Below are 25,749 nucleotides of genomic sequence, written 5' to 3'. Positions count from 1 at the left end.
AACAATTGCAGGGTAAGACCCGGTGGAGGTTGGCGAGCTCGGCTGTGGCCACCTGCCAGCCAGCTCTGAAGCTCTGGGGAGGCTGGGAGCACCCCCATCCCTGCAGCCCTCACTGCTGACCCCTCTCTACCCTGCCTCACCCCCCAGGAGGGAGCACAGGCAGCCATGGGTACAGCACTTGCTGCCCCTTCAGCAGAGCCAGCAGGAATTGTGGCCAAACCCGGCATCCCCTGATGCCACTCACATGGCTGAAAACTGGCACGGTCCTTCCCACCTAGATACAATGTCTTAAAGGAAGCTGCCTTCTCTCAGTCCCTCATGCCCTGTGCCCAGGTCTCTGTCCTGCCTCTTATGACCCCACCAGCACTGATTGTCTCTCCAGAAACCCACTTTTTCTGTGACTCTTCTGCAAATCCCAGTTCTTTGGAGGCAAGGAAAGCAGAGAGCCCAAGGAATCAGGGCTGTGACCCTCAAAGGCTGTAAGCTGATAACCAGCTGGGCTGGGCAGCCCCCAGCAGCCTCACCCCCCTACTTCTGGCTGGCTGTGTTCCTGTGTGCCCTGCCATGCCAGGGCCTCTTCATTTCAGGTGGCATCTCATCTTTGGTTTCCTCCCTCTTCTTAATTATTGATGCTTTCCTCTGCCTGGAGCCTGCTCTGCATCCCAGCAGTGTTGCCCATCTTCCCTGCATGCCACAGCCTTCATCAGCCCCAGCTCCCAGACCTGTGCTCCACATGGTTAAACCCCCCCATACCCACCACCACAGCGGTTCTAAGGCAACAAACCTCAGTGCCAAGCAAGGCCCAATCCCCATCCTGATCAGGGCCAAGGTTTCCAGCATCTTTAAGTGTGGAGACTCAGACAGAAGCTGCCGTGTCTTTGCCATAAGCTCCTTACCCACTTTCCACCCCAACGAGGGGCACCCTGGCTTCCTGGGCATCCAAGGGTTTGGACATGCAAAGCACTAAATACAGCCTAATTACTATTATCTTCGTGGGATCTGGTTAATCTCAATGGGGATTTACAAGCTGTTAGCAAAGCAGTGGCTCCTCCAATGTTTGCATTTTTCTCAGGGGCAGCTTAATCCCCTTGGCTGTGTTCTCTGGGAAATGCCTGAGGCCAGGTTATATGGAGGAGGAAACTGCTTCAGAGCCTGTCCCTCGGAGAGGGAGCAGAGGTGCAGTGGGATAACCAAACACCGAGCTGATAACACTGCGGGAGAGGGACGGATCATTTGTCATCAGCAGAGCATGGGACACTGGCACAAGGCTGGGAGGTGCCTCAGCTTCAGCATCCTCAAGACCCTCTGGGATTTAGCCCCCAGATACAACAGGTGTCAGTGCTGCGGTTGATGGGGCTGCAGAGTCTCTGAAAGAAGAGCTGGAATTATTTACCGGAGGCATTCCCACTGGCACAGACAGCTTTGCTTGCCTCCACCTTCCCACAGCTGCTGTAGGCAGGATTTCTCTCTCCTTCATGTGCATGTGGGAGCTGGGCAGCTCACAGCTGCTGCTGCTGCTGGAGTGTTCAGTGCAGCCAGTGCGAGCTGTGATGGCAAATGCTGCGCTGGCTGCTGCAGCACGGTCTGTGCTCACACACAGCTCCACGTGGCACTGGCTGTCACAGGGATGGGGCATTCCCACAGCTCAGGAAAATTCAGTTATCCTTTTGCTACTTTTCTGCCTTTTTAACCTCAGAGTCATTTTCCACAGGGGTTTGGATTGAAGCACAGGGTGCTTCTCTTCAACCTGTAAGACCCCAGAGGTGCTGAAGCAAAAGCCAGTAAGAGAAAATGCAAGCTCAGCATATGCCAGCCTCTCAATTTGAGTGTCTCTGGGGCTTGGCTGGCACCTCTTACAGCTGGCAAAGCCCAAAGACCCTCTCTGCCTGCCCTTCCTTGGTTCCTGCCTTCCTGCTGTACCTAGGCCTTCCTGCCTGCTTTGAAAGACAAGGGGCATTTCAGAGTAGAGCTCCACAATCTTTTTGGCAGAGCTATTTTTAACAGAGATTTTCCCTTATCCACTTCCCAGTGCGGTCCCATGAAGAGTCGAGCTGTCACATCTACGAGAGCAGGAGGGCAGGGTGAGCTGCTCAAACTGGGGCAGCTGCCAAGAGGAATGGCTGCAGAGCCACAGCTGGGAGGAACCTCAGGGAGGAGGCTCAGACCAACCTGCAGAGATATCAGATCATAGAATCGTAGAACGATTTGGGTTGGAAGGGCCCTTCATCCCATTCCAACCCCTCTGCCATGGGCAGGGTCATCTTCCACTAGACCAGGTTGCTCAAAGCCCCATCCAGCCTGATCATGAACACATCCAGGGACGGGCATTCCCATGGAATAGGTTAGTACTGTGCTGATCTGCCTGTGGAGGAGCCCTAAGCCTCATGCTGTTGAGATCACACCAGCAGTGACACCTGCCTCTCCATGGGCTTCTTGAATGGGATCTGGTTGGCACTCAGCATCTGCATTTGGTACCTGGTGGCCAGTGTTGGCCTTCCATGGTCTTTCTGGGCTTGAATTTTTCCCTGGAAGGGCAAAAGCAGTTGTGCCCATCACATATGCAGAGCTCCCCAGTCACCAAAGTGTGACTGGTTGGGAACTCATGCAGATATACAATGCCCCATTCAGGGAGTGTGTAAAGGATCCGAGTGAGGCAGGCTGGGTAGTTCAAGGCAAGCTGATCTCCTCCAGCTCCTTCAGGACCATGCTGGATGCTGGTGTGATGGTGTGGCAGACAGGTATGGACAGAAGCTGAGCTGAGCTTTGCCCTGACACATCCAACTCATGCATCGTGCACCGTGCCCTCCCCTCACCGCCTGCATCAGGGAGAGAGATCTGGCAAAGAAAAATGGGATTCCTGAACGAAAAATGAAAGGTCGCGTATTTCCATGAGGCATGGTTTCAATTTGTGTCACACAATCACATTTCCTTCTGCGGCCTGGAATAATTACACAGCAGAGTGGGGCGAGCAGATCTGATTCAGAGGCACAGGAACGAGTTCTGAAACAAAAGAAGACAAATGCAATCATTAAGATACAATAGGCTGCACTTGCCCCTTAATTAGACTTTCTCTTTGATTAAGCAGTAATTAAATATTACTGTACTGAAAGGGATTTTTTTAATGGCCCTCCAAAGCCCTAATGTATTCTTAAGATGTTTGTGTGAAGAGCAGGGGTTGCTGCAGGGTGCTGTGTGGGAGGACATTTTACACCTGCCCCTTTCCTGCAGGAGCAGCCCTCCTGCCCCTCTGCTCCCTGGAGAGCATGGGGCTGGCTGGCTGCTCCTGGGCTGGATTGCTGCAGGAGTGAAGAAGTGTCTGTGGGAAAGCCCTGCTGCTCCTGGCTACCAGCAGCTGCAAGGCATCTCCAGCATCTCATCATAACCTGGAGTCTCCTGGGATGCAGATGACAAGGCTATCACAGTGCTTCTGTCCCATAGGTGTGGGATTTAGAGTCATAGATTAGAATCATGGAACTGTTCAGGTTGGAAAAGACCCTTAAGATCATGGAGTCCAACTGCTATCCCAGCACTGCCGAGCCCACCACTAAATTCTGTCCCTAAGCACCACATCTACATATCTTTTAAATCCCTTCAGGGATGGTGACTCCCCTGCTTCCCTGGGCAACCTGTTCCAGTGCTTGACAACCTTTTCAGTGAAGAAATTTTTCCTAAAATTCAATCTAAACCTCCCCTAGCACCACCTGAGGCTGTTTCCTCAATGTCATTTTGATGAACCTCATCTTCTCCAGGCAGACCATGGCCCCAGGGTACACAGCTGGCTCACAGCCCTGGCCCCAGGCTGGTCCAGCTGAAGACCAAGACCACCTCTCTGTTGGCCACCCTGAGCTTTGGGAGCCGTGGAGAAGTCTGGGAAAAGAATCTGGAGCATATTGTACTGTTAGCAGCAAAACCAGGAAGATTTAAGGTGCTGAAATGTCTAAAGGAAAAGTATCAGGCCCCTATTCCTGGACATTCCTGGGTGGGTAAAAATAGCCCTTGGGCGACCCCGGGGAGGAAAGCGCTTCTGATCTCTTAATGCAGAGCCCCTGCCGTAGCCCTGCGGGCTCTCTGCCACTCACAACCCCGCTTGCCTCTGCTTTTTCCAGGCCATAAAACGACAGCTCTTGCTGAGAATTTCACTAGACAAGATTGTCTTGTTCTTTTCCTGCACAGCGTGTACTTTGGGTAATATCTTTGGGAAATTCTGGCGTACTTGTGTACCCAGTATTTTTGTTAACCTAGAAAAAAAGAGCTGTAAGTGTTATGATTATGCTATTAAACCTTTATTGTATCAAAGAAAACAAATCAGAGTGAGAGAGGAGCTATATGGAGCTGAGAAGTGTAAAGCTACGGTAGTAATCTGCCTTTGATTGTTTAATTTCGCTTTAAACTGAAATACCACAAGGCTGAAGAATCAAAGAGCTGATGATGCTGAGGGATTGTGCTGGAGAGTGTGCAATCCCTGTGCCACAGCCATGGTACCTCTGGCTTAACATCTCTGGGTTCTGGACAAGGGTAGGGATGTGTTGAAGCTGGATGTGGATGGTTTGCAGGGCATGGCTATGATGCTGCATGCCCCTCCACAGCTGGTTATTTGGTTTGGGTGGGGCGAGTCCTCTGCACTGTTGCCAGGTGTCCCATCAGCAGAGCTCCTCCGTGAGATCCCTGCTGGGGTGAAGCTCCCAGAATTTCAACAGGACTTTTCCTTCCATTCTTTTGCAGAAGAACGAATGGCTGTGCTTGAACTGCCAAACTCAGCGGCTGCTCGAAGGGAGCCTCGGTGACCCTGCCCCAATGCCACTGCCTACCCCAAAGCCGCCATCCACTGGATCCCCGCGGCACCAGCCACCCGCCGCCGGCCAGCAGCAGAGAGCGCCCACGCCAGCGCCCGTGCCTGCCGAGCCTGTGGCACCCCCCGAGCAGCAACCCTCGCCCGCCAGGAGCCTCCGGGCTGCTGAGCAGAGCAGGACCCCGAGCCCTGCCCCAGCAGAGAAGAAGCCCCCACCGCCAGCAGAAAAGAAGCCCCCGGTGCCGGCAGAGGAAAAGCCCCTGCCCAAAGCTGCCCCAGAGCCTTCCAGAGCTCCTGAGAGCATCGCTCCAAAGGGGAAGAGCATGACCCCAAAACCAGAGGCAGAGAGCAAGGAGGGCCAGGCACTCCCCGACGTGCCGCGGGCAAAGGAGCAGGAGGTGAGCTCTCAGGGTGTACCCAGCTCCGAAAATCCCTGGGCTGGCGTGGTACTGAGCTGTGCCTCTATCAGTAATTGTGCCTACAAATGAGGAAGGACCTTCCATGGCAGCATGCTGGTATTTGCCTTCTTTTTATTAAAATCAATTCGGGCAAAATGCGATAGTTTAGGTCATGTCTGGCCTTTGGATTTCTTTTAAAATAATATAAAGGTAGTTGGGATTTGTTGTCAAACAGAAAACTCATTTTCCAGCTTTCCATGTTGCAGCAGTGGGTGTTTTTCAAGCTCTTCATCCTACCTTTTCTAAAATTCAAAACAATTCAGGGGAACATTTGACTGCCTTGGGATGGTGTTTCCCCACAAGCAACCATCCCAGCAGCAGCCAGCAGAGCCCCCATGGGGAGGGGGCATGGCAGAAGGTCCCCACCAGTTGGGAGGGAATGGCTGCCCCCTTCGCTGATGTGCAGCCCCCAGGGAAGAGGCTCCTTGTGTCTCCAAAGTCAAGTAGTCCATGATGCCTCTGTGCTGGCAGGGTGACAGGTCCTGCCAGTAGCACCAGGGCTGGGTGTGATGGCACAGTCCCCATGGCTCAGAGACTTGTCCCCCACACTGCCTAACTGTCAAGCCAGTTAAAGGGGGCTGTTTATTTCTGCTGGAATCTAGCAAGGATGCTGGGGCCAGCCCTGCTTCTGAAGGTTGCCTTGGGGGCTGGGGTCCCAGTTTTTCAAACATATTTATTAGTTCCCTAATAACTTTATGCCTGGGGCAATTTGCTGTACCATCCCTGCTTGCAGCACACCCTCTCACCTGCCATTGTTAGCACAGACAAGTTGCTGATGTACTACTGAATTGGGGGACACGGGGCAGCCCCCAGCCTTTGCTCTGGGCTGGCTCCCAATGGTGCCCAGACTTTCTTTGTGCTCCTTGGGAGACATTTTGGAGGAATGTAGGAGCAGCATCTGTAGGAACTGCCTGGATCTGACGCTGTGTTCTCCCCTGCCTGCAGGATGGCAGCAAGCCTTATCCCCCGGATCTGTCCCGCAGCCCCCAGAGCCTCAGCGACACCGGCTACTCCTCCGACGGCATCTCCAGCTCACAAAGCGAGATCACCGGCCTGGTGCAGCAGGAAGAGGAGAAGCTGAGCAGCACAGGGCTGGCTGGGCAGAGCCCCCCCAGCCCCTCTGAGCTCACCAAGCTGGAGAGCAGCATGCGGCCTCTCCTGGAGGGCCGGGGCGCACCGACAGAGTCCCCTGAGCGTAGCAAGAGCCGCACAGAGCCACAGGAGGACCAGCGGCAACAGCAGCGGCCACGGTACCTCTCCATCACCCCTGAAGCCTTTGACTCAGACGAGGAGCTGGAGGACATCCTGGAGGAGGATGAGGAGTGGGAGAACCAACGGGAGCGTCGGGAGAGTGCGGAGTCCTCAGATGAGTTTGGCAGCAAGCTGCGGCATGACTATGTGGAGGACAGCAGCGAGGGGGGCTTCTCCCCAGTGCCCCCCCGGACCAAGGGTCAGGAGGCAGAGGTGACCGATGAGGAGTTCATGCGGAGACAGATCCTGGAGATGAGTGCTGAAGAGGACAACCTCGAGGAGGAGGAGGAAGGCTATGGGCGCACCAAATACAGCATCCCCAAAGCTGGGCAGAAGACTGAGGCAGAGAAGGGCAAAGAGCCAGCGTCAGCCAAGCGGCGCCTTCCACACGGTGCCAGCAGCATGTACACAGAGGAGAGCAAGGAGGTGGAGGCAGTGGAGGGTGATGACTTGAGCACCACCCAGGGTGGGCTGCGGCGATTCAAGACCATCGAGCTGAACAGCACAACTGGCTATGGCCGGGAGATGGAGATCGGCCAGGAGCCAGATACCAGTGTGGACCGAGAGCCTGAGCTGGAGATGGAGAGCCTGACAGGCTCCCCTGAGGAGCGCTCACGGGGCGAGTACTCCTCCACCCTGCCAGCCACAACGCCCAGCTACACCTCGGGCACCTCACCCACCTCCATCTCCTCACTGGAGGAGGATAGCGATAGCAGTCCCAGCCGCCGGCAGCGGCTGGAGGAAGTGAAGCAGCAGAGGAAAGCTCGGCATCGCTCACACGGCCCTTTGCTGCCCACCATTGAGGATTCATCTGAGGAGGAGGAGATGCGGGAGGAAGAGGAGCTCCTGCGGGAGCAGGAGAAGATGCGGGAGGTGGAGCAGCAGCGCATCCGGAGCACAGCGCGCAAGACCAAGCGTGACAAGGAGGAGCTGAGGGCCCAGCGGAGGAGGGAGCGCTCCAAAACCCCCCCCAGCAACCTCTCCCCCATCGAAGACGCCTCCCCCACAGAGGAGCTGCGACAGGCGGCGGAGATGGAGGAGCTGCACCGCTCCTCCTGCTCCGAGTACTCGCCTTCCATTGACTCAGAAGCAGAGAGCTTTGATGCTGTGGCCTCCAAGCTGTACAAGTCTGGCAGCGAATACAACCTGCCCACTTTCATGTCACTGTACTCCCCGACAGAGAAGGTGGAGAGTGGTGCCAGCCAGCCCATCAGCAAACCCCTGAAAAGCGCCGAGGAAGCCTATGAGGAGATGATGAGGAAGGCAGAGATGATGCAGAAGCAGCAGGTCCAGCAGGCCCAGCCTGCTTCTTCCTACAGCAGCACCTACCAGCAGGTTGGCTACCGCAGTACTGAGGGCCAGAACGGCTTTGACTACCAATATGGTGAGGAATACCGGTACGACGGCGGCCTCACGCGCTCCTCCCAGCCCGACTATCCCAGTGCCCTGCCAAAGGCAGGAGCGGTGTATGAGGAGATCCTGCAGACCTCACAGAGCATCTCCAGGATGCACCAGTCCTCTTCCTTTGACCTGGCCCTCAAGCAGGGTGAGAAGGTGAAGGGGCAGGAGGAAGCATACCAGGAGAAGCGCTTCCTCAATGCCGAGAGCGCCTACGCTGACCTGCTGAAGCAGAACGGCGGCCCGCTCACCCCTGGCACAAGCCCCACACAGCTCTCTGCTCCTGTCTCCTTCGCCAGCTCTGACAGCAGCACCAGCAAGACTATTCCTGATGTCCGGGTCACTCAGCATTTTGCAAAAGAGGGACAAGACCTAGCCAAGCTCCAGAGTGCCCCAGCAGCACCCAGCTCAGTATCCAAGGCTACCACCACTCCTTATGCTTACAGCAAAGGCACCAGCACGGTGACAACAGCAGCAGGCAGCCTGGGGAGTGCGCTGCAGAGCTACAGCTCACCAAGTCCAGAGGCCCCATCCATAGCTGGGAGAAGCTACACTCCATCAAAGAGCACTGTCAGCTATGGCTCACAGACCGAGGACACCATCAGAACCAGGACAGTGGAGATGAGCGTGCAGACAGCCAGGGAGAAGATCCCAGTCGTGAGTGACAGCAAGCCCACGCTGCCCAAGACATACACATTCTTCAAGAGCTCCAGCCCTCCACTCTCACCCACCTCACCCACACAGAGTCCCACCCGCACCACAAAGGCCACGGCAGAGTTTTCCACACAGACACAGAGCCCAGTCCTCTCCTATGAAGGTCCTGCTGCTGCTGCTGCTGGCCCAGACACTTCTTCCCCCATGGTGGCACAGGGGACACAGACACCTCACCGGGCAGGCTCGCCACGCCTGACCCGGCAGGCTTCCTCACAGGACTCCCCCTTCATGATGATCACACTGGCAGCCGATGCAGCCAGCCAAACCAAGCCAGACAGCTCTGGCGCCTTGACGTCTCCCACTTCGTCCCCCACCAGGCCAAGCCGGCAGCTGCTGGCACATGGTTACACCCAGACACCGGAGCCAGAGGAGCCGACAGGTGCCTACATCAGGGCACAGCCAGTGAAGGACCATGCCCAGAAAGCACCTGCCGTGACTTCAGCTGCTGATGGCATCACAGGGCTGTACAGCTGGGGAGCACTCCCTGCAGAAAACATCTCCCTCTGCCGCATCTCCTCCATCCCTGGCACGTCCCGGGTGGAGCCAGGGCCCAAGGTGCCAAGCAGCAATGCTGTGGACTTACGGACTGCACTGAAGTCTGCCCCCATCATCATAACAGACCAAGGCATGGATCTCACATCCTTAGCCACCGAAGCCAGGAAGTACTGCCTGACCCTGGACCACATCCCCAACCGGCAGTCCACGGCCATCCAGCCCTTGATCATCAATCTCAATGCCCAGGAGCAGCCCCACGCCATCATTGCCGCAGCCAGCACTGCTGGCCTGGCCATCGCCTCTCCCATGATTCTCTCACAGTCCAAGCAACCTGTGGTCTACGGAGACCCTTTCCAGAGCCGTGTGGATTTCGGGCAGGGGACCGGGAGCCCAGTGTGCTTGGCGCAGGTGAAGCAGGTGGAGCAGGGCGTCCAGACAGCCACTGTCAGAGCCAGTGGGGTGGCCAGTGGCAAGCCCGAGCCCACTGCTGCCCCCCAGACCAAATTTGCACGGTATGGGATGCCGGGCCAGATGGTGAAGAAGGACGTGCTCCTCACACAGACCGGTGGGGCACAGAATGCCAGTGGTGTCCCACAGTCCTTTCCACCAGAGCCAGGATCGGAGGTGTACCGGGCAGTGCCAGTAGAGCTGAAGAGCCAGAGCCCTCTCCTTGCCCTGGGTGGCAAGAAATCCCAGGTGATGATGGTGCAGATGGAGGAGGCAGCAACTGGCCCAGTGACCAAAGTGCTGAAGGAGGAGGTGCCAGCCAATGTCCTGGACCTCACGGGCGTGAAGCCGGAGAGCCAGGTGGCCTGCTGTGACATGGTCTACAAGTTCCCCTTTGGTGGCAGCTGCACGGGTGCTTTTAACCCCACCTCCAAGATGCCAGAGAAGAAAACCGGGGAGGCAGCAGTGGTGCCTGGTCGGAAAGCTGGTGGGCCAATGTATGGCAGCAGAGAGCCAGAGCTGCCAGATACCTTCCCTTACCGGGAGCAGCCAGCCCCAGCACCTGCGCTCTACGAGGAGCAGAAGTTTTACCCAGCCAGCGCCTTCGGACGTCTCTACTCCTCCATGTCGGACACGAACCTCTCTGAAATCGGGATGAGCTACTATCACACAAAGGGGGATCAGCCCTTCCCTGCTGCAGCAGGTGATGCCGCTGTGGACCTCAGCACCATGAAGCACTCCTACAGTGTGGGCTTTGCCGAGGGGGGTTACCTGGGCCAGGGGCTACAGTACGGCTCTTTTTCTGACCTCCGCCAACCAGGAGAGCTGCTGAGCCACCCCTTCCCCATGCGGAGGTACAGCTCGGCCTCCAACATCTACTCCGACTACCGTTTCTCACAGCGGGGGGACCTGGCCAGCTTCCAGGAGTCCAGCCTGGCCCACTACAGTGCTACCACGGCGCGTGAGATCAGCCGCATGTGTGCTGCCCTCAACTCCATGGACCAGTACGGGGGCCGGCATGCTAATGGCCCTGATGTGCTGCCTTATGGCCCCAGCAGCGGGCAGGGGGGCACAGGGGGGCTGGCAGCTCAGCAGCAGGGCCCTGTGCACCCCAAACCCAGTGGGATGTACAACCCCAACTTCCCTGAGGGCCGGCAGGGCTTCAGCAATCTGGCACAGTACAATGTTCCTGGTGTCCGCCTGGGCACCATCCGGCAAATACTTCCTTCCACCGCAACTGTGCGGGCTGCCGATGGCATGATCTACTCCACCATCAACACCCCCATCGCCTCCACGCTGCCCATCACCACCCAGCCGGCCTCGGTGCTGCGGCCCATGCTGCGTGGGCTGTATAGACCCTATGGCCCAGGCGGTGTGGCAGCAGTCCCACTGGCCAGCTTGGCCAGGCTGCCAGTTGTCACCCCCCGTGTCCCGCTCGCAGCACAGGGCCTCTACCGCTTCCCAGCCCCAAGCCGGACAGCCCCAGCAGCCTCGATGATGGAGACACCCGTCTACCTAGGAAAACCCATCGCCAGCACAGCACCAGCAGCAGTGGGAGCTGCTCCCGCTCCCAAAGCACCCGCTGCCCCCGCCGCACCTTCCGGTGGCTTGCAGAGAGCAGAGCCACCACCGGCTGCCCCCCGTGCAGAGGCACCAGCAGCACCAGCAGCCCCCAAGGAGAGCGGGCCAGTGGCTGCGGCACCCAAGCCACCACTGGATGGAGCTCAGCGGGAGGAGAGGGAGCGGGAAGAGGAGCGTCAGCGCAAGCAGCAGGAGCACGTGCTGCAGCTGGAGCGGGAGCGCGTGGAGCTCGAGAAGCTGCGGCAGCTGCGGCTGCAGGAGGAGCTGGAGCGGGAGCGTGCAGAGCTGCAGCGGCACCGGGAAAAGGAGCAGCTGCTGGTGCAGCGGGAGCTGCAGGAGCTGCAGTGCATAAAGCAGCAGGTGCTGCAGCAGCAGCAGGAAGAGCGGCACGCGCAGCTGGCGCTGCAACGGGAGCAGCTCGCCCAGCAGCGCCTCCAGCTCGAGCACATCCATCAGCTCCAGCACCAGCTGCAGCAGCAGCTGGAGGAGCAGAAGCGGCAGAAGACCATCTTCCCCACTCCCGTGGAGCCCACTGCCCGCCCACCCGAGGGGCCCACTGAGGCGCCGCGGGTGCTGCCGCACAATGGGCAGGCATGGCCCCCACCAGGCCAGACACCCCCAGAGGGGCCCGCCGGTCCCCGCTACCCCATGCCACAGCGGCCACTCAGCAGCTCAGCCTCAGACATGTCACTTCAAGTCGAGGAGTCCTGGGAGCCTGGCCGGGGCATCAAGAAGAGGAACTCGATGCCACGGCTGAGGGATGCCTATGAGAAGGAGACCTTTGCGGCACGGAAGATGGCCGACAGCAGCGTGCAGACGGATGAGGAGGACGGCGAGGAGCGGTATATGCTGTCGCGGCGGCGGCGGACTCGGCGCAGCGCTGACTGCAGTGTTCAGACGGATGAGGAAGACAGTGGGGAGTGGGAGCAGCCCGTGCGCCGCCGGCGCTCCAGGGCTTCACGGCATGCTGATGCCAGCACCGAGGGCAAGACAGATGGGGCAACCCGCACAGCCAGCGTGGGTATCCAGACCATCAGCGACTGCTCGGTGCAGACAGAGCCCGACCAGCTCCTCCGCGTCTCCCCCTCCATTCACATCACCACCCATGACCCCCGAGTGGAGATTGTGAAGTACATCTCAGCCCCAGAGAAGACGCAGCGGGGTGAGAGCCTGGCCTGCCAGACAGAGCCAGAGCCAGCTCCCCAACCTGGCGTCGTGGTCCCCCAGCTGACAGTGCCCACCACCATCCCACCCTATTCCACCAGCCTCCAAATAGTGAGCACAGGCCCCCTGGACCCCCACACAGTCCGGCAGCAGACCCTGGGCAAGTTTGAGAAGAAGAAGCCGGATCCCCTGGAAATTGGTTACCAGTCCCATCTGCCAGCCGAATCCCTCTCCCAGCTGGTGACCCGCCAGCCACCCCGCTCTCCCCAGGTCCTCTACTCACCCGTCTCCCCCTTGTCCCCCCATCGCCTCCTGGAGTCCTCCTTTGCCACCAGTGAGCGACTGAACAAGGCCCACGTCCCCCCACAGAAGCACTTCACCACCGACTTAGCCCAGCGCCAGCAGACGCTGCCGCGCCCCATCAAGACCATGCAGCGCTCCCTGTCTGACCCCAAGCCCATCAGCCCCACCTCTGAGGATGCCAGCAAGGACAGGTTCTCCCTCTACCAACACCCGCTGCTTCCCAGCTCACAGGTATGTTACCAGAGGGAACAACCTTACCCTCAGGGAACAACCCTGGGAGGCACCTTGGGACATTTCAGTTTCATTAGCACTGTGGCAATTAATATTTCAGAAGGCTGGCTCCCTGCAGCAGCTGATGGCAGCCAGCAGGCACAGACGTGCATGCCAATACCAGCAGCTGGAGGGAGGCCCTGGAGGTCCATTGGCTGCATGAGCCCATCAGCAGGCAGGAGAGGCTGCGGGTTGACAGCATCAGGGCTGTCCCCTGCTCCAGATGGGTCCTCCTTCTCTCTCGAGGAGCTAGCACCATGCATGATTCCATTTAGGGTTGTGGTGGTTCTTGCTCACACCTTTGCCCCCACACACCAAGGTTGCCTTGGGCAGTCAAGTGCCCAGCCAAGAAGTCCCAGGGCAATTCCTGGGGCAGCAGCACAGCACCCTGCGGCAGTCCCCCGAGTACCTCTGCCAAGTGCCCACGGACAGATAGCATTTTTTGCAGCAGAGGGTATGCATGTGGCCAGCTCAGCTCTTGGCCAGCTGCCACCCCCGGTAATTACTCACGGAAAGTGCCCTGCCTGTTACTTCCATCCTATTTATTGCGCTTTTACATAAACGCCGCTTTCTCAGTGCATGGGGGAACACGTGCACAGTGGGATGCCTCACCCCAGCCCTTAGGGCACAGGAGGATCACTGCAATCCTTGGGGTGGGACGTGGGGGGGACACCCACCTGCCCCCCTGACCAGATGTCCCTTGGCTTTGCAGGTGGGGGGGCTGCAGTCAAGCTCGCTGGCACGCAAGGTGAAGCGGACACTGCCCAGCCCACCACCTGAGGAGCCCCACGTCCCCCTGGCGAGCCCAGCTGCCTCCCAGCTCTACCTGAGCAGCCTGGCTCCCAAGGCCACCGCGCCTGTCACCAAGGCCAGCCTGCTGAAAGAGCTGGACCGAGACCTAAGGCTGGTGGAACACGAGGCCACCAAGCTGCGGAAGAAGCAGGCGGAGCTGGACGAGGAGGAGAAGGAGATCGATGCAAAACTGAAGTACCTGGAGCTGGGCATCACCCAACGCAAGGAGTCGCTGCTGAAGGATCGGGTTGGTGGGCGGGACCACCCCTACCTGCGCTATCCCGGGGATCGCCGCGACTACCTGTCGGACAGCGAGCTGCACAGCCTGCGCCTCGCCTACGACAGCGCCGGCCTGCGCCCTGCCGGGCAGTACCCCGACTACACCGCCGCTGCCGCCGCTGCCGCCGCCGCCGCCGCCGCCGCTGCCTCCTACAGCGCCTACCCGTACCCTGCCCCGCAGGGCCCCGCCGCCTTCCCGCCACCACGCCTGCAGCACCCCCAGTACCCCACAGCCAGCACCTCACAGGATGGCTTGCCGGCAGCTCCACTGCCCACCTTCACGTCGCCCGGTGGCTTCTCGGCCCCCGGCACCGCATACCCAGAGCTGGGCACCCCAGCCCAGCCAGGCTTCCAGCCCCAAAATCCCTACCAAGCCCCAAGCGCCTTTGCTGGGGCAGCTGCCGTGCCGGCAGCACAGCCTGCCCTCTACCAGAGCCCAGCAGACATAGCTGGCGGGCACCAGAAACCACGGCAGACCTCTCTGGCTGACCTAGAACAGAAGATCCCCACCAACTACGAAGTCATTGGTGCGGCCACCAGCTCCTCTGCCGTGCCTGACGTCACTTTCAGCACTGCACCGGCAAGCAGTGGCTACGAGCAGTACAAGGCACCTGAGACCCGGCCGGCTGAGAGAACCAGCACGGCACCAGGCCCGTCAGCCAGCTATTCTTCTGAGTCCCTCTACACCAGTCTGGAGCAGAACATCCCCCGTAACTATGTGATGATCGAGGACATCAGCGAGCTCACCAAGGACAGTCCAGCAGTGGATGGGCAGAAAGCAGAGCTGGTGGGCACAAGCACCGATAGCCGCCACAGCAGAGAGAAGAGTGATCTAGGGGACACCGAGGGCTCCAGCCGTCCCTGCTGCTACAGCAAAGCCGAGGAGGAGTCTGAGGAGGACATCTATGATCACCATGGCCCTGACCATCGTGGGAAGAACAGCTACTACCGGGGCACAGAAAGTAATGGCAGGGTGTCAGGGAGCTCCACGAGCTCAAGCTACTACTATGGGGACAGTGAGTACCGGCACTCCTCACGGATGGACAAGCACAGCTCTGGCACACCACTACCGAAGCATTCATCCAAGAACCTGGCACCCGCCGTCATCTCCTCCAAGCGCAGCAAGCACAGGAAGCAAGGCATGGAGCAGAAGATCTCCAAGTTCTCCCCCATTGAAGAAGCCAAAGATGTGGAGTCAGACCTGGCCTCCTACTCAACAACCAGCTCGATTGGCAGCAGCAACGTGGCCTCCAGGGCCAAGAAGCTGCAGGATGAGATCACCTACGGCCTGAAGAAGAATGTCTATGAGCAGCAGAAGTACTACGGTGTCTCCAGCCGGGATCTGGTGGATGAGGAGGAGCGGGTCTACTCTTCCAGCAGCAGAACCCGCTCCTCTGGCTATGGGATGGAAAAGTCCTCCAGCCGGGAGATGGGCGGCCGGAGCAAATCCTATGAGCGGGAAAGCATGGAACGCTCCCAGAAAGTCAGCTCCAAGCCCTCATCCCTCAGCATGAGCCAGAGCCGTGGGCGAGCGCCCATGCGCTCTCAGCCCTCGGAGGAGGAGAGCCCTGTCAGCCCCATGGGGAAGTCAATGGGGGGGTCACGCACTGCGGGAGGGCCGGGCCCCCAGTCAGCGGGGGACCCCTGCTCCCAGTTCTGCTCCAGCCACTCGTTGCCTGATGTGCAAAAGCACATCAAAGACGTGCCAAGGAGTCACTCGTACAAGCACGAGGAGGGCTACGGCATGGATGATACCCATTGCGTTGTCTCGGACAGCGAAGGTAACAGCTCCCCGTGGTGACCACCCCAGAGCATGGCACTTCCCCGGGGCATGCCCGTCTGCTCGTACGCAGAGACACTCTCACCGCCTCAGTTTGCTTGACACGTGCCTTCCTCCCCCTGCCCTGGGTGTTCGGTGTTAGCCGGTCCTGCACGGTGCCCTGCTGCGCCGCGTCCTGTCCCCACGGCACGTGCCGTCCCCTGCGCGCGTGCCCGCTGCTTGCCCCTCCCACTTCATTGCATGGCTTCCGCCCGCGCAGCCTCGAGCGAAACATTGACTGTGGTTTGTTTTTGGTTTCTGAAGCCTATCATTTGGGTCAGGAGGAGACAGACTGGTTTGATAAGCCCAGGGAGGCGCGGGCAGAGAGGGTCAGGCACTACGGTGGCCACTCTTCCTCGCAGAAGAGACCCCCAGTTAAGCACACATACCACGATTATGACGAGCCCCCCGACGAAGACCCGTGGCAGCACGACGATTACCCCCAGCACCGTGAGCACCGGCACCACAGGGAGTACGATCGCCATGCTGGCTCCTCCCGGCACGCCAGCGACGAGCCGCCACGCCGCTCATCAAAGCAGCACCCACGAGAATCTGGCCGCCATGAGCCCCGTGGCCATGGGCCTTCAGCCGGCCCCAAGAAGGCGCAGCAGCCCGAGTCCCGCACGCCTTACGGCCCCAGCTCCGCTGATTACACCCCATCATCCCGCCCCGCTGCTCACCACCATGGTACTGAGACCCCCAAGGCACAGAAACCTTCCCAGCCGCATGGGTCGGCCACGCCAGCGCCGAAGCCGGAGCCCCTCACACACCCACAGCAGCCAGCGGCCAGGCAGCAGCAGGCCGGGCAGCCGGCAGCACGGCAGCAGCCAGCAGCACGCCAGGCTGCCCAGCCAGCAAGCTCGACACAGCCTGAGACCAGGGGCAGGACACAGGGACCCCCCTCGTCCCGGCCGCAGCAGCAGCAGCCAGGGCCGGCCCAGGCAGCAGGGAAGGCACCAGCTACACTCCACACACAGCCGGGCGGACACCCAGCACCGGCGGTAAGTATGGGCTTAACTGGCCAGGCTGCATACTGAGCCCACAGCTCTGCCTGGAATCAGCACAGCTGGCTGTGCCCACGGGCTGGCAGGGGAAGGGAATGGAAGCCATGGAGTAAAGTGTATCTCACTCACACAGCCATTACAGACACGTGTGGGTGCTGTGGAAGCTGCCATCCCCTCAAGGGGACCCAAGAGGGGACATCACTATGTCCTGATCCCATGCTGCCTCTTTTGGGGTTGTGGAGCAGTGTTTGGGGGTTTTGGTATCACCTCCCGGCCTAGGCCACCTCTGGCAGATGCTCTACTGGGAGGGTGAGCCCTGAGAGCTGTTTTCCCCTTTCCAGACAAAAGCAGAGCCGACAGACACATCCAAACCTGCAGCAAAAGTGCCACAGCAGCCGGGGAGAGCGCCATCAGCACAGCCCCTGGGAGCAGCAGGTCAGTGAGCCCCAGTGGCACTGTGCCATCTGTCCTGCCTTGTGCCAGCTGCCTGGCACCCCAAAACTCAGCTGAGCTCCCCCAGCCAGGCCTGTCCCCTGCTAACAGTGGCTTTGTTTGTCCCCCAGCAGACAGCAAGGCCGGTCCAAGGGCAGCTGGGCCACGTGGTCCCGCGGGCATGGCCACGGGGCAGCCCAGTGGGGAAGGAGAGAGTGTCTTCTCCAAAATCCTGCCAGGGGGGGCAGCGGAACAAGCAGGCAAACTGACTGAAGGTGAGGGCTGCTCCCGGGATGGGGACAGGGCGGTAATGCTCTTCTGCACCAAGATTGAGTCAGGCACTTTGGGGATGGCTGGGTGCCGCCACCAGTGGAATGCAGTGCTCCCAGTTTGGGGCCACGGGAGGTGAGGGACCAGGGTCACTACTCCATATTGACACCTGTCTTGGCTTCCTCACAGCGGTGTCAGCTTTCGGCAAGAAGTTCACTTCGTTCTGGTGAGAGAACGGCACATGGTGAGTGCAGCCGGCACCGGGCACTGTGCCGTGGGCTCTCCCTGCCCTGGCCATGCCTGATGCCCTCCTCCCTTCCACTGTAGGAGTTTGGGAAGCGAGTGGAGATTTGAGTCGTTGCAGTGGAAAAACCTATGAAGAAGCCAATGAATTCAGCACGCGGCGCCAGACTCTGAGTATAACGGTGAGTGTACAGGGCACACCTGCACACAAGTCCCCTCTGCCATTCCATCTCTGAGGTTCCAGCGGCACCACTATCCCCCAGGCACCTGCGGAGCCTTGCTTCGCCACACTCCCAGCCCCCAGGCTGGGAAACATGTAGCACGGACCCATGCCCTTCGTGCTGGGCCATTCATCCCATCTTCATCCCCAGGTGGTGGCCCCAAGCCAAGGCGTGGAGGCTTGGCCTTGTTCCAAAGTCTCGGCAGCGCTGCTGCAGACCCTGGGTTTCCAGGGAAGGTTTGGGCGGTCCAGGCTCTGCTCCGGGAGCCTGTCCAAAGCGGGGGCGGGCGGAGGCGGCGGCAGCTGCTCCGCCGGCAGTGCCTCTTGGCTCTCTGGGGCCCTTTCGTTCGGGCCAGCGCTGCCGCTCGGCGGGATCCCTTCCGCGGGGAGGGGCTGCTCGGACTAACGCCTTTCTCTCTCTCTCTGTCTGTCGCAAGCTTTTGAAAGCAGGGCGATCCCTGGATGCTGGACCAAACGGCGGCCGAGCAGGGGCCCGGCGGACGCCCCGGGGCGGGTGCCCCCCACGCCTGGCGAGCAGCTCCGGCGCGGCACGCGGCGAGCCCCGGCAGCTGCCCCGAGGGGATGGGCCTGGTCCGGACCGTCGGGTCAGGCCCCGTAGGTGGGCTGCGGCCCTTTCTCAAGATTATACGCAGAGTTGCTCCCTCTGAACCCCAGCTCTGGCCTCTTCATAGGTTTTTCTTCCCCGCGAGCCGAGGGCTGGGCGCCGTGGGCGCCACTCCCCCTTCCCGACCCCACCTGCCCCGCCGGGGCCGTCCCCGCGTCCCCTGCACTGCGGCCGCTCCCGGCCCCGCCGAGGGGCCCCGGAGCGCGTCAGCTAGGACCTAACACTGTTTCACTACCGAAATACGAGGCCATAGGACTCTGACAGGCGGCGCGGCCGGCTGGGCGCGTGTCCCGAAGCCATTGGAAGCATTGAAAGGGCCGCGCTCGCCCTCGCCACGCAGCCAGCGCGCCTGCCGCCGGGCACCCCTTTTCTTTCAAGAACAGCCTTAATCATCCCACTTTGATTTCTGTGTATACCTCATCCGCACCGGGGGGGTGGGGGGGGGGCACGGGGCGTCGTCAGGGGGGGTCCTTTTTTTTCTCGGTTTCTTTGGGTTCATTTTCTTTCGGTTTCGGGGTTTTATTTTTCTAAAGTTTATACCAAATCCTCTTCCCTCTTTGCTTTTGTGCGATGAGTTAGCACACGGGCTGTCGTCTGTAGAAGCAATAGAGTGCAGGAGGCTACAAAAGAGCACAAATCCCGTGGAACAAGATCAGGAGAGCTTTGCCTCCGGCAGTATCCTTCCTTTTACTGTGCAATCCAAGTCCTTCTCAAGCCATTTTGCGGGGACGGCCGGCGCAGCGGCCGGCGGCCAAAGCCCACTCGCCCTGCCAGGAGGGGATTCCCAGGGGGGGAGGCAGCCCGAGGAGGGGGCTCGCCCGCGCCCCGCCGCCTCCCCGCGCTGGCAGCGCCCCGCCGACACCCCCGTGGCGGGGGGCAGCCGCCCGCTCACCCGCCTGATGTTCTATGCAACGAAATAACACGACTCCAGAACAAGACCTGTGAATAGCTAATCAGTTCAATGTCGCGCCTAAGGGTTCCATCGCAAAGCGTGCCGCCGAGCGACCCGAGAACTATTCTGTACCGACCACCCGTGCGTATGAATTCGTGGCATGTTCGACCCACGGAGGGCCACTTTGCCAAAGGGCAGCCCTAGCGCCCGTGACCGTCTGTCCCGTCGTAGAGCATGGCTTGCTACTTCTCTGCACGGTTCCACCCGCCTTTCAGTGCTTGCTGTTCTTTGCCTGGACTTTTCTTTTTTTCTTCTCCATCAGTCCATCGCTGTACTGAAAGCTCTTAGCAGATTTATGCACTTGTGATCGAGGACCCGGCTGCCGCGGGAAGCCCACGCTTTGCGGCAGATCCCTCGCCGGGAGCTTTGCCGGTGCCCAAGGCTGGGGGCGGGCCGGCGGCTGTGGGCCGGGGGTCCCGGGGGCAGTCCCACGGAGGAGAGCCCCGGCCCCGCGCACAGCCACCGCCTCCCCCGGCCGATGACAAGTGCAGAGCCTGAGGGTGCCTCCCGCGGGCCGCCGGCCCCGCCACTCCTCGCGCTGTAAATACTTGTACAGTGTGTAAATCGCACGCGGGACCGAGACCCCCCCGCCCAGGGGCCAATGTCGCCGCCCGAGCACATCCGCCACCTTGCCTTCGTGCCTGCCAGGACCGGGGGCACGCAGCCCCGCGGCGGGCCGGGCCCCCAGCCCGAGTTGTGGCAATCTGCTGGACAGGGCGGGGGAACGGGGGGGTCGCAAAGACCGAGGGCAGAGCGCGGCTGGGCGCCGTTTCCAGCGGCAAGTGCGATGCCGGGTGCGCTCCCTCTGAACATTGTGACGGTGTGCGTGTCTGCTGTGCTCTGTGCCACCCGTAGTGACCCCGTACCGTGCCGTACCGTGCCGTACCGTGCCGTACCACCCCCGCCGCTGTGTCGTGACTCCCTCCCAGAAGCTGCCCCCTCACCAGGTGTTTCTGTGGGAACAGAATAAAAAGGACTTGACACAAACCACAGACTGGCCCCGATTTTTGCCTGCTTGCAGCGTGGGGGGCGGGGGATCGAGACCCCTGTCATGGTGGGGGTGGCTGGAATGGGTCTAGTTGTCACCAAGCGCTGTTGAGCTCTGCCACCCACGTCTGGGCTGCTGGGATAGGGAGTCCCTGTGGGTATCAAGGACCCGATCTCACCTGCCTGGCCAGGCTGCTGGGTCCGGTGGGCTCCCAAGTGCCCAATCCCCATTGGCGGAGCTGCTTTGGGCACCAGAGTCTCAAACCAACCCCCCTGACCAGGCTGCTCAGTCCCACGGGCCTTAAGTGGCCCGATCTCCCCCGGGCCAGGCTGCTGGACTGGGGATTCCTGTGCCTCTCAAGGGCCCGATCCCCCCGGTCCTGCGCATGGAGCCCCTGTTCTGCAGCTACCTGGTGGGTAAACCACCCCGGGGCGATCCGGTGGCCCGGGACACGTCGGGGGCGCTGGGGACCCCGGTGCCTGTGGCTGCAGCGCCGCCCGCGCCCACCGGGGGGCGCCTCAAAGCGGGAGAGGGCTCGAGCGCCGCAGCCAATGGGAGGTGCCGCAGGCCGAAGGCCCCGCCCCATCCCGGAAGTACCGGAGCTGGCCCCACCCCCCGCCGCGAGGACATGGAGCCGCCGGTGAGGGGCTGGGGGGAGTGACATCAGAGCTCCGGGACCCCCCGTCCTTCGGTCCCGCTGTCCCCTCCCTGTCCCTCCCTCGGGAGTCCCGTCCCGCACTGCCCCCCCCGCCCCGGCACCCCCCGATCCTGATGATTCTCCACCTCGGCACCACACCGGAAACTGCCCCGGTATCCTTCTAATCCCCCCATAGACTCCCATTGCTGCAGGACCCTCCTAGGCGCCCCTTGCACCCCAGGACCTGCACCCAGTATCCTGGTACCCACTGATACCCCAGCAACTGTCCCAGTACCCTCCAGATCCCTGCTATGGAGCCGTGTCTGCTCTCCAGTGCCCTCCTGGCACCCCATTACTGCCTCAGTGCTGCACTAATCCCTCTGCCCTCCTCCCCCCATGTACCCCAGCCCTTCACCCGCAAGCGCTGCCCCCAGCACCCCTCAAAATCCCCGCTGTCTATACTGGCGCCCCTGTGTACCCTGTGCCCCATCACTCCCCGGTCCGTGCCCCCCACCCCTCGCCCCACGCGTCCCGGCCCGTCCAGCCACTGCGGCGTGTCCCGCAGGTACAGCCACGTGCGGAGGAGCTGTCGGAGCTGTACCGAGAGCTGAGCCAGCACCCGGGGCTCAGCGCCGCCTGCCTCGGCCCCGACCTCACCACCCAGTACGGGGGCAAGTACTGCAGCCTCTACACCGGTACGGGGATGGGGAGGACTGGGGTGGGGGCAGAGGGGTCTGGGGAGTCCTTGCCTGCCCGGTGGGGATGCAGCTGGTGTTCCTCACCCTGCTCCCTGCAGAGTGGTCGCAACGGGACCTAGCAAGGGCTGAGAACATCAAGTTCTGCCGTCAGTACCTCATCTTCCATGATGGAGCCTCCATTGTCTACTCAGCGCCTGCTGGCACCTGCTCTGAGATCAAGGATGAGTAAGTCCCCAACAGGGGGTCCCTCGGGGTAGCAGTAAGTGGGGGGCTGATAGGCACTCACCCACTCACCCACAGGCTTCTGAGCCGTGAGTCCCCCAGTGGGACACTGAAGGCTGTCCTGCGCAAGGTCCCTGGCAAGGAGAAGGAGACAGAGAAGCAGTTCCTGGAGGTGAGATATGGGGGAAAATGGATATTGACTGGGGCTTGGGGCTGGAACCACACTGTGTCTTGGGACCTGGCATCTCTGCCCTCAGGTCTGGAATCAGAACCAGAAGGTGAAGAGCATTGACCTGACAGCACTGGACAAGCATGGCAGCGTCTACGATGATGGTGAGGGGCTGGGGGATGCCAGGGAATGTGGGGTTTCCTGGGACAGGGTGGCCAGTGCTGACCTGCCCCTGCAGACCAGTTTGGGTGCCTTGCCTGGTCTCACTCGGAGACCCACCTGCTCTATGTGGCGGAGAAGAAGCGTCCCAAGGCTGAGTCCTTCTTCCAGAGCAAAGCCCCTGAGCTGGGCACTTCTGATGAGGACATGGGGCACCCCAAGAAGGAGGATGCAGCTGTCAAGGTGGGGTCTCCCCACCCTGGGTCAGCTGGGGGCTGGCTGTGTGGCTGTGCAGCTGATCAGGCTGTGCCACAGGGCGAGCAGTTCGTGTACCATGAGGACTGGGGGGAGACGCTGAGCACCCGCAGTGTGCCCGTCCTCTGTGTCCTGGACATCGAGGGCAACAGTATCTCAGTGCTGGAGGGCATCCCAGAGCATCTCTCTCCTGGCCAGGTCAGGATGGGGAGCTGCAGGGAACCAGAGAAGGGAGGTTTCAGGAGCCAGCAGCATTTTGAGCTGTTTATCTCCCCTCTCCCCACAGGCTTTCTGGTCGCCTGAGGACACTGGTGTGGTGTTTGTGGGCTGGTGGCATGACCCCTTCCGCCTGGGGCTGCGGCACTGCACGAACCGCCGGTAAGTCCCCACAGGGCACCCCGCAGCCCAGCCCTGCTGGTAGGATCCTGCAGGGCACCCACCCACACAACCCAACCCCACTGTGACACCCCTCTGTGCTGGCAGGTCAGCACTCTTCTTTGTGGACCTGACGGGTGGGAGATGCGGTAAGCAGTGCATACCCTTATCCTGCCGGTGCCCTGGCTCCTCTGCAGCCCCTCACCATCCCCTCATGCCCATGCAGAGCTGCTCTCTGAGGACACCAGGGCTGTGTGGTCACCACGACTCAGCCCTGATGGCTGCCGCATCGTCTACCTGGAGAACAATGTCCTGGGCCCCCACCAGCAGTGCAGCCGCCTCCGCATGGTAAAGCAGCACTGGGGGCCCCAGGCAGGCACCCTGGCACCAGGGAGGTGCCAGGGTGCCCATGCTAGGGTGGGGCTGGCAGGAGGGCAGTGGTGCCCCCTCTTTGGACTGCAGTGGGGGCAGTCAGGCTGAGACCCTGCAAAACTTGCCCTATGCCATGTCTCCTGCAGTACGACTGGTACACCAAACACACCAGCACAGTGCTGGAGACTGTGCCACGGCAAGCGTGGGGTGAGTACAGCTCTGGGGGTGTTGCGGGGGCTCAGGGGGATGCTTAGTGCCACCACTCTAATGACAGGTGCCTTCCCGGGAATCTACTGTGGTGCACTGCCAGGGATGTGTTGGGCGGCCGACAGCCGCAGGATCCTGCTGGACACGGCCCAGCGCAGCCAGCAGGTGAGGGGGTGGGGGGGGACACAAGGAGGGGCCTGGCTGGGTCAGGGCTCTACTGGACTCTGCTCTCATGCCCCTAGGATGTGTTCATGGTGGACACGGCAACAGGCACCACAACTTCACTGACAGCTGGTGAGTGATGGGCCAGTGGGGCCATGCTGGTGCCAGGGGTGGGGAGAGGGTCACACCTGCAGGTCTGACCCCCCTCCTCCCCAGATTCCCCCAAAGGGAGCTGGTCTGTCCTCACCATCGACCGGGACCTCATGGTGGCCAGATTCTCCACCCCTAGCTGCCCCCCCGTGTTGGTAAAGTCACGTCCCCAGTGCCCACCAGACCCTTGGCATGGGCACTGACCCTTCTCCACAGTGCCCACCAGACCCTTGGCATGGTCACTGACCCCTCTCCCTGCACAGAAAGTGGCTGTCCTGCCCACCGCTGGCCTTGAGGCACAGACACAGTGGATCTGCCTGCAGGACACAGCCCCCGTGCCTGGCATCAGCTGGGACATTCGCACCCTGCAGCCCCCACCAGAGCAGGAGCATGCCCAGTACAGTGAGTGCCCAGGGTGGGGTCAGGCATCCATCCATTCCACCATCCTCACTGCTCCCTGACACCCCCCTCCCTGCCTCCACAGGGGGCCTGGACTTTGATGCTATTCTGATGCGCCCAAGTGAGGGTCCTACTGCCCAGAAGCCCCCCTTGGTTGTGATGCCCCATGGTAAGAGCTTGTCCCCACCCTGCTGTACCCCAGCCAGGCAGTGTCACCCCCATTTTGATTTTGCCATTTGCAGGGGGTCCTCACTCCGTCTTCACGGCCGGGTGGATGCTGTACCCAGCGGCGCTGTGCCGAGTGGGCTTTGCCGTGCTGCTGGGTGAGTGACACCAGGGCTCCGGGTGACACAGCACCCATGGAGGGGCCAGGATGGGGGCACGAAGGAGGAAGGGCTCTGACGCTGCTCCCCATGCAGTGAATTATCGCGGTTCGCTGGGCTTTGGCCAGGACAGCGTGGCCTCTCTGCCAGGCAACGTGGGCACACAGGATGTACATGATGTGCAGGTATGACCTGCGACACGGTCCTGGGGCACTCTGTGCTCCTGCAGATGCCCTGAGTAGGGAAAATGGGGCTGCCTGCTCAGTGGGTGTTCCCCGTGGTGGCAGCTCTGCGTGGAGCGGGTGCTGCAGGAGGAGACGCTGGATGCCAGCCGGGTGGCACTGGTTGGCGGCTCACATGGGGGCTTCCTGGCATGCCACCTCATCGGGCAGTTCCCTGACACCTACCATGCCTGCGTGGTCCGCAACCCTGTGGTGAACATCGCCTCCATGGTGGCCACCACTGACATCCCGGACTGGTGAATACTGCTACCCCCAGCTTCCCAGGCTTCTTGCCATCCCAGCCACACATGTGCCCCCAACTCTCTTGCCTGCAGGTGCCTGACAGAGACAGGGCTGCCCTACAGACATGATGCCCTGCCAGACCCAGCCCAGTGGACAGAGATGCTGCACAAGTCACCCATACGCTATGTTGACCAGGTATGTCACTGTCCCCATCCCTGTCCCTGTCTCCAACAGCAGTGCCAGTGCTGAGGCTGTGCTGCTCCTGTAGGTCCGTGCACCCGTGCTGCTGATGCTGGGGGAGGACGACCGGCGTGTGCCCCCTAAGCAGGGTCTGGAGTATTACCGTGCCCTCAAGGCCCGGGGGGTGCCCACACGGTGAGTGGGGTGCTGGGGGCTTGAGCTGTGAGGGTGCAGACACAGCACTAATCCCTATTTCCCCTCCAGGCTGCTCTGGTACCCAGGGAACAACCATGCTCTGGCTGGCGTTGAAGCCGAAGCTGATGGCTTCATGAACATAGCGCTGTGGCTGCTCAAGCACCTGCAGTGCTAAGGATGCTGACCCCTGCTACTGATCCCCAATAAACGATGTAGTTCAGCACCCCAGTGTCTCTAGTGATAGTGCTGGTACCGGTGTCATCTCCACTCCTGGTGCCCCAGGAGCTG

General features: G+C 60.8%; 2 protein-coding genes across 4 annotated transcripts in view; both read left to right on the top strand.

The window, feature by feature from the left end:
* Nucleotides 1-18,975, top strand: part of BSN (bassoon presynaptic cytomatrix protein) — an 87,117-nt gene extending 68,142 nt beyond the window's left edge. For 2 of the 3 annotated variants that reach the window (XM_088061709.1, XM_088061711.1), the window contains exons 4-12: nt 4,723-5,187; nt 6,193-12,831; nt 13,583-15,722; nt 16,025-16,761; nt 17,106-17,199; nt 17,328-17,471; nt 17,656-17,710; nt 17,794-17,891; nt 18,367-18,975. In XM_088061709.1, coding sequence (XP_087917835.1) covers nt 4,723-5,187; nt 6,193-12,831; nt 13,583-15,722; nt 16,025-16,761; nt 17,106-17,199; nt 17,328-17,471; nt 17,656-17,696 — 10,260 coding nt within the window. In that variant the 3' untranslated portion in view covers nt 17,697-17,710; nt 17,794-17,891; nt 18,367-18,975. The remainder of the gene's footprint in view (nt 1-4,722; nt 5,188-6,192; nt 12,832-13,582; nt 15,723-16,024; nt 16,762-17,105; nt 17,200-17,327; nt 17,472-17,655; nt 17,711-17,793; nt 17,892-18,366) is intronic. The other variant, XM_088061710.1, reaches the window with a different exon arrangement.
* A 2,081-nt stretch (nt 18,976-21,056) lies between these two features.
* LOC102102558 (acylamino-acid-releasing enzyme-like) lies at nt 21,057-25,674 on the top strand. Its single transcript, XM_005522291.3, has 22 exons — nt 21,057-21,134; nt 21,697-21,826; nt 21,928-22,054; nt 22,130-22,223; nt 22,309-22,384; nt 22,459-22,622; nt 22,695-22,832; nt 22,921-23,012; nt 23,118-23,158; nt 23,236-23,357; nt 23,528-23,588; nt 23,656-23,753; nt 23,831-23,882; nt 23,967-24,055; nt 24,164-24,302; nt 24,385-24,468; nt 24,542-24,622; nt 24,719-24,807; nt 24,910-25,100; nt 25,179-25,281; nt 25,355-25,461; nt 25,531-25,674. The coding sequence occupies exons 1-22, from the start codon at nt 21,123-21,125 to the stop codon at nt 25,634-25,636; spliced, it is 2,196 nt and encodes a 731-aa protein (XP_005522348.1). The 5' UTR covers nt 21,057-21,122; the 3' UTR covers nt 25,637-25,674.
* The last annotated feature ends 75 nt before the right edge of the window (nt 25,675-25,749 follow it).

The sequence above is a fragment of the Pseudopodoces humilis genome, chromosome 13 (assembly GCF_049639895.1).
Source record: "Pseudopodoces humilis isolate 2021_Gansu_Grassland_sample_001 chromosome 13, ASM4963989v1, whole genome shotgun sequence".
NCBI lineage: Eukaryota > Metazoa > Chordata > Aves > Passeriformes > Paridae > Pseudopodoces > Pseudopodoces humilis.
Note: the sequence above shows the minus strand (reverse complement) of the source record. Positions and strands in the feature narration are given on the sequence as shown.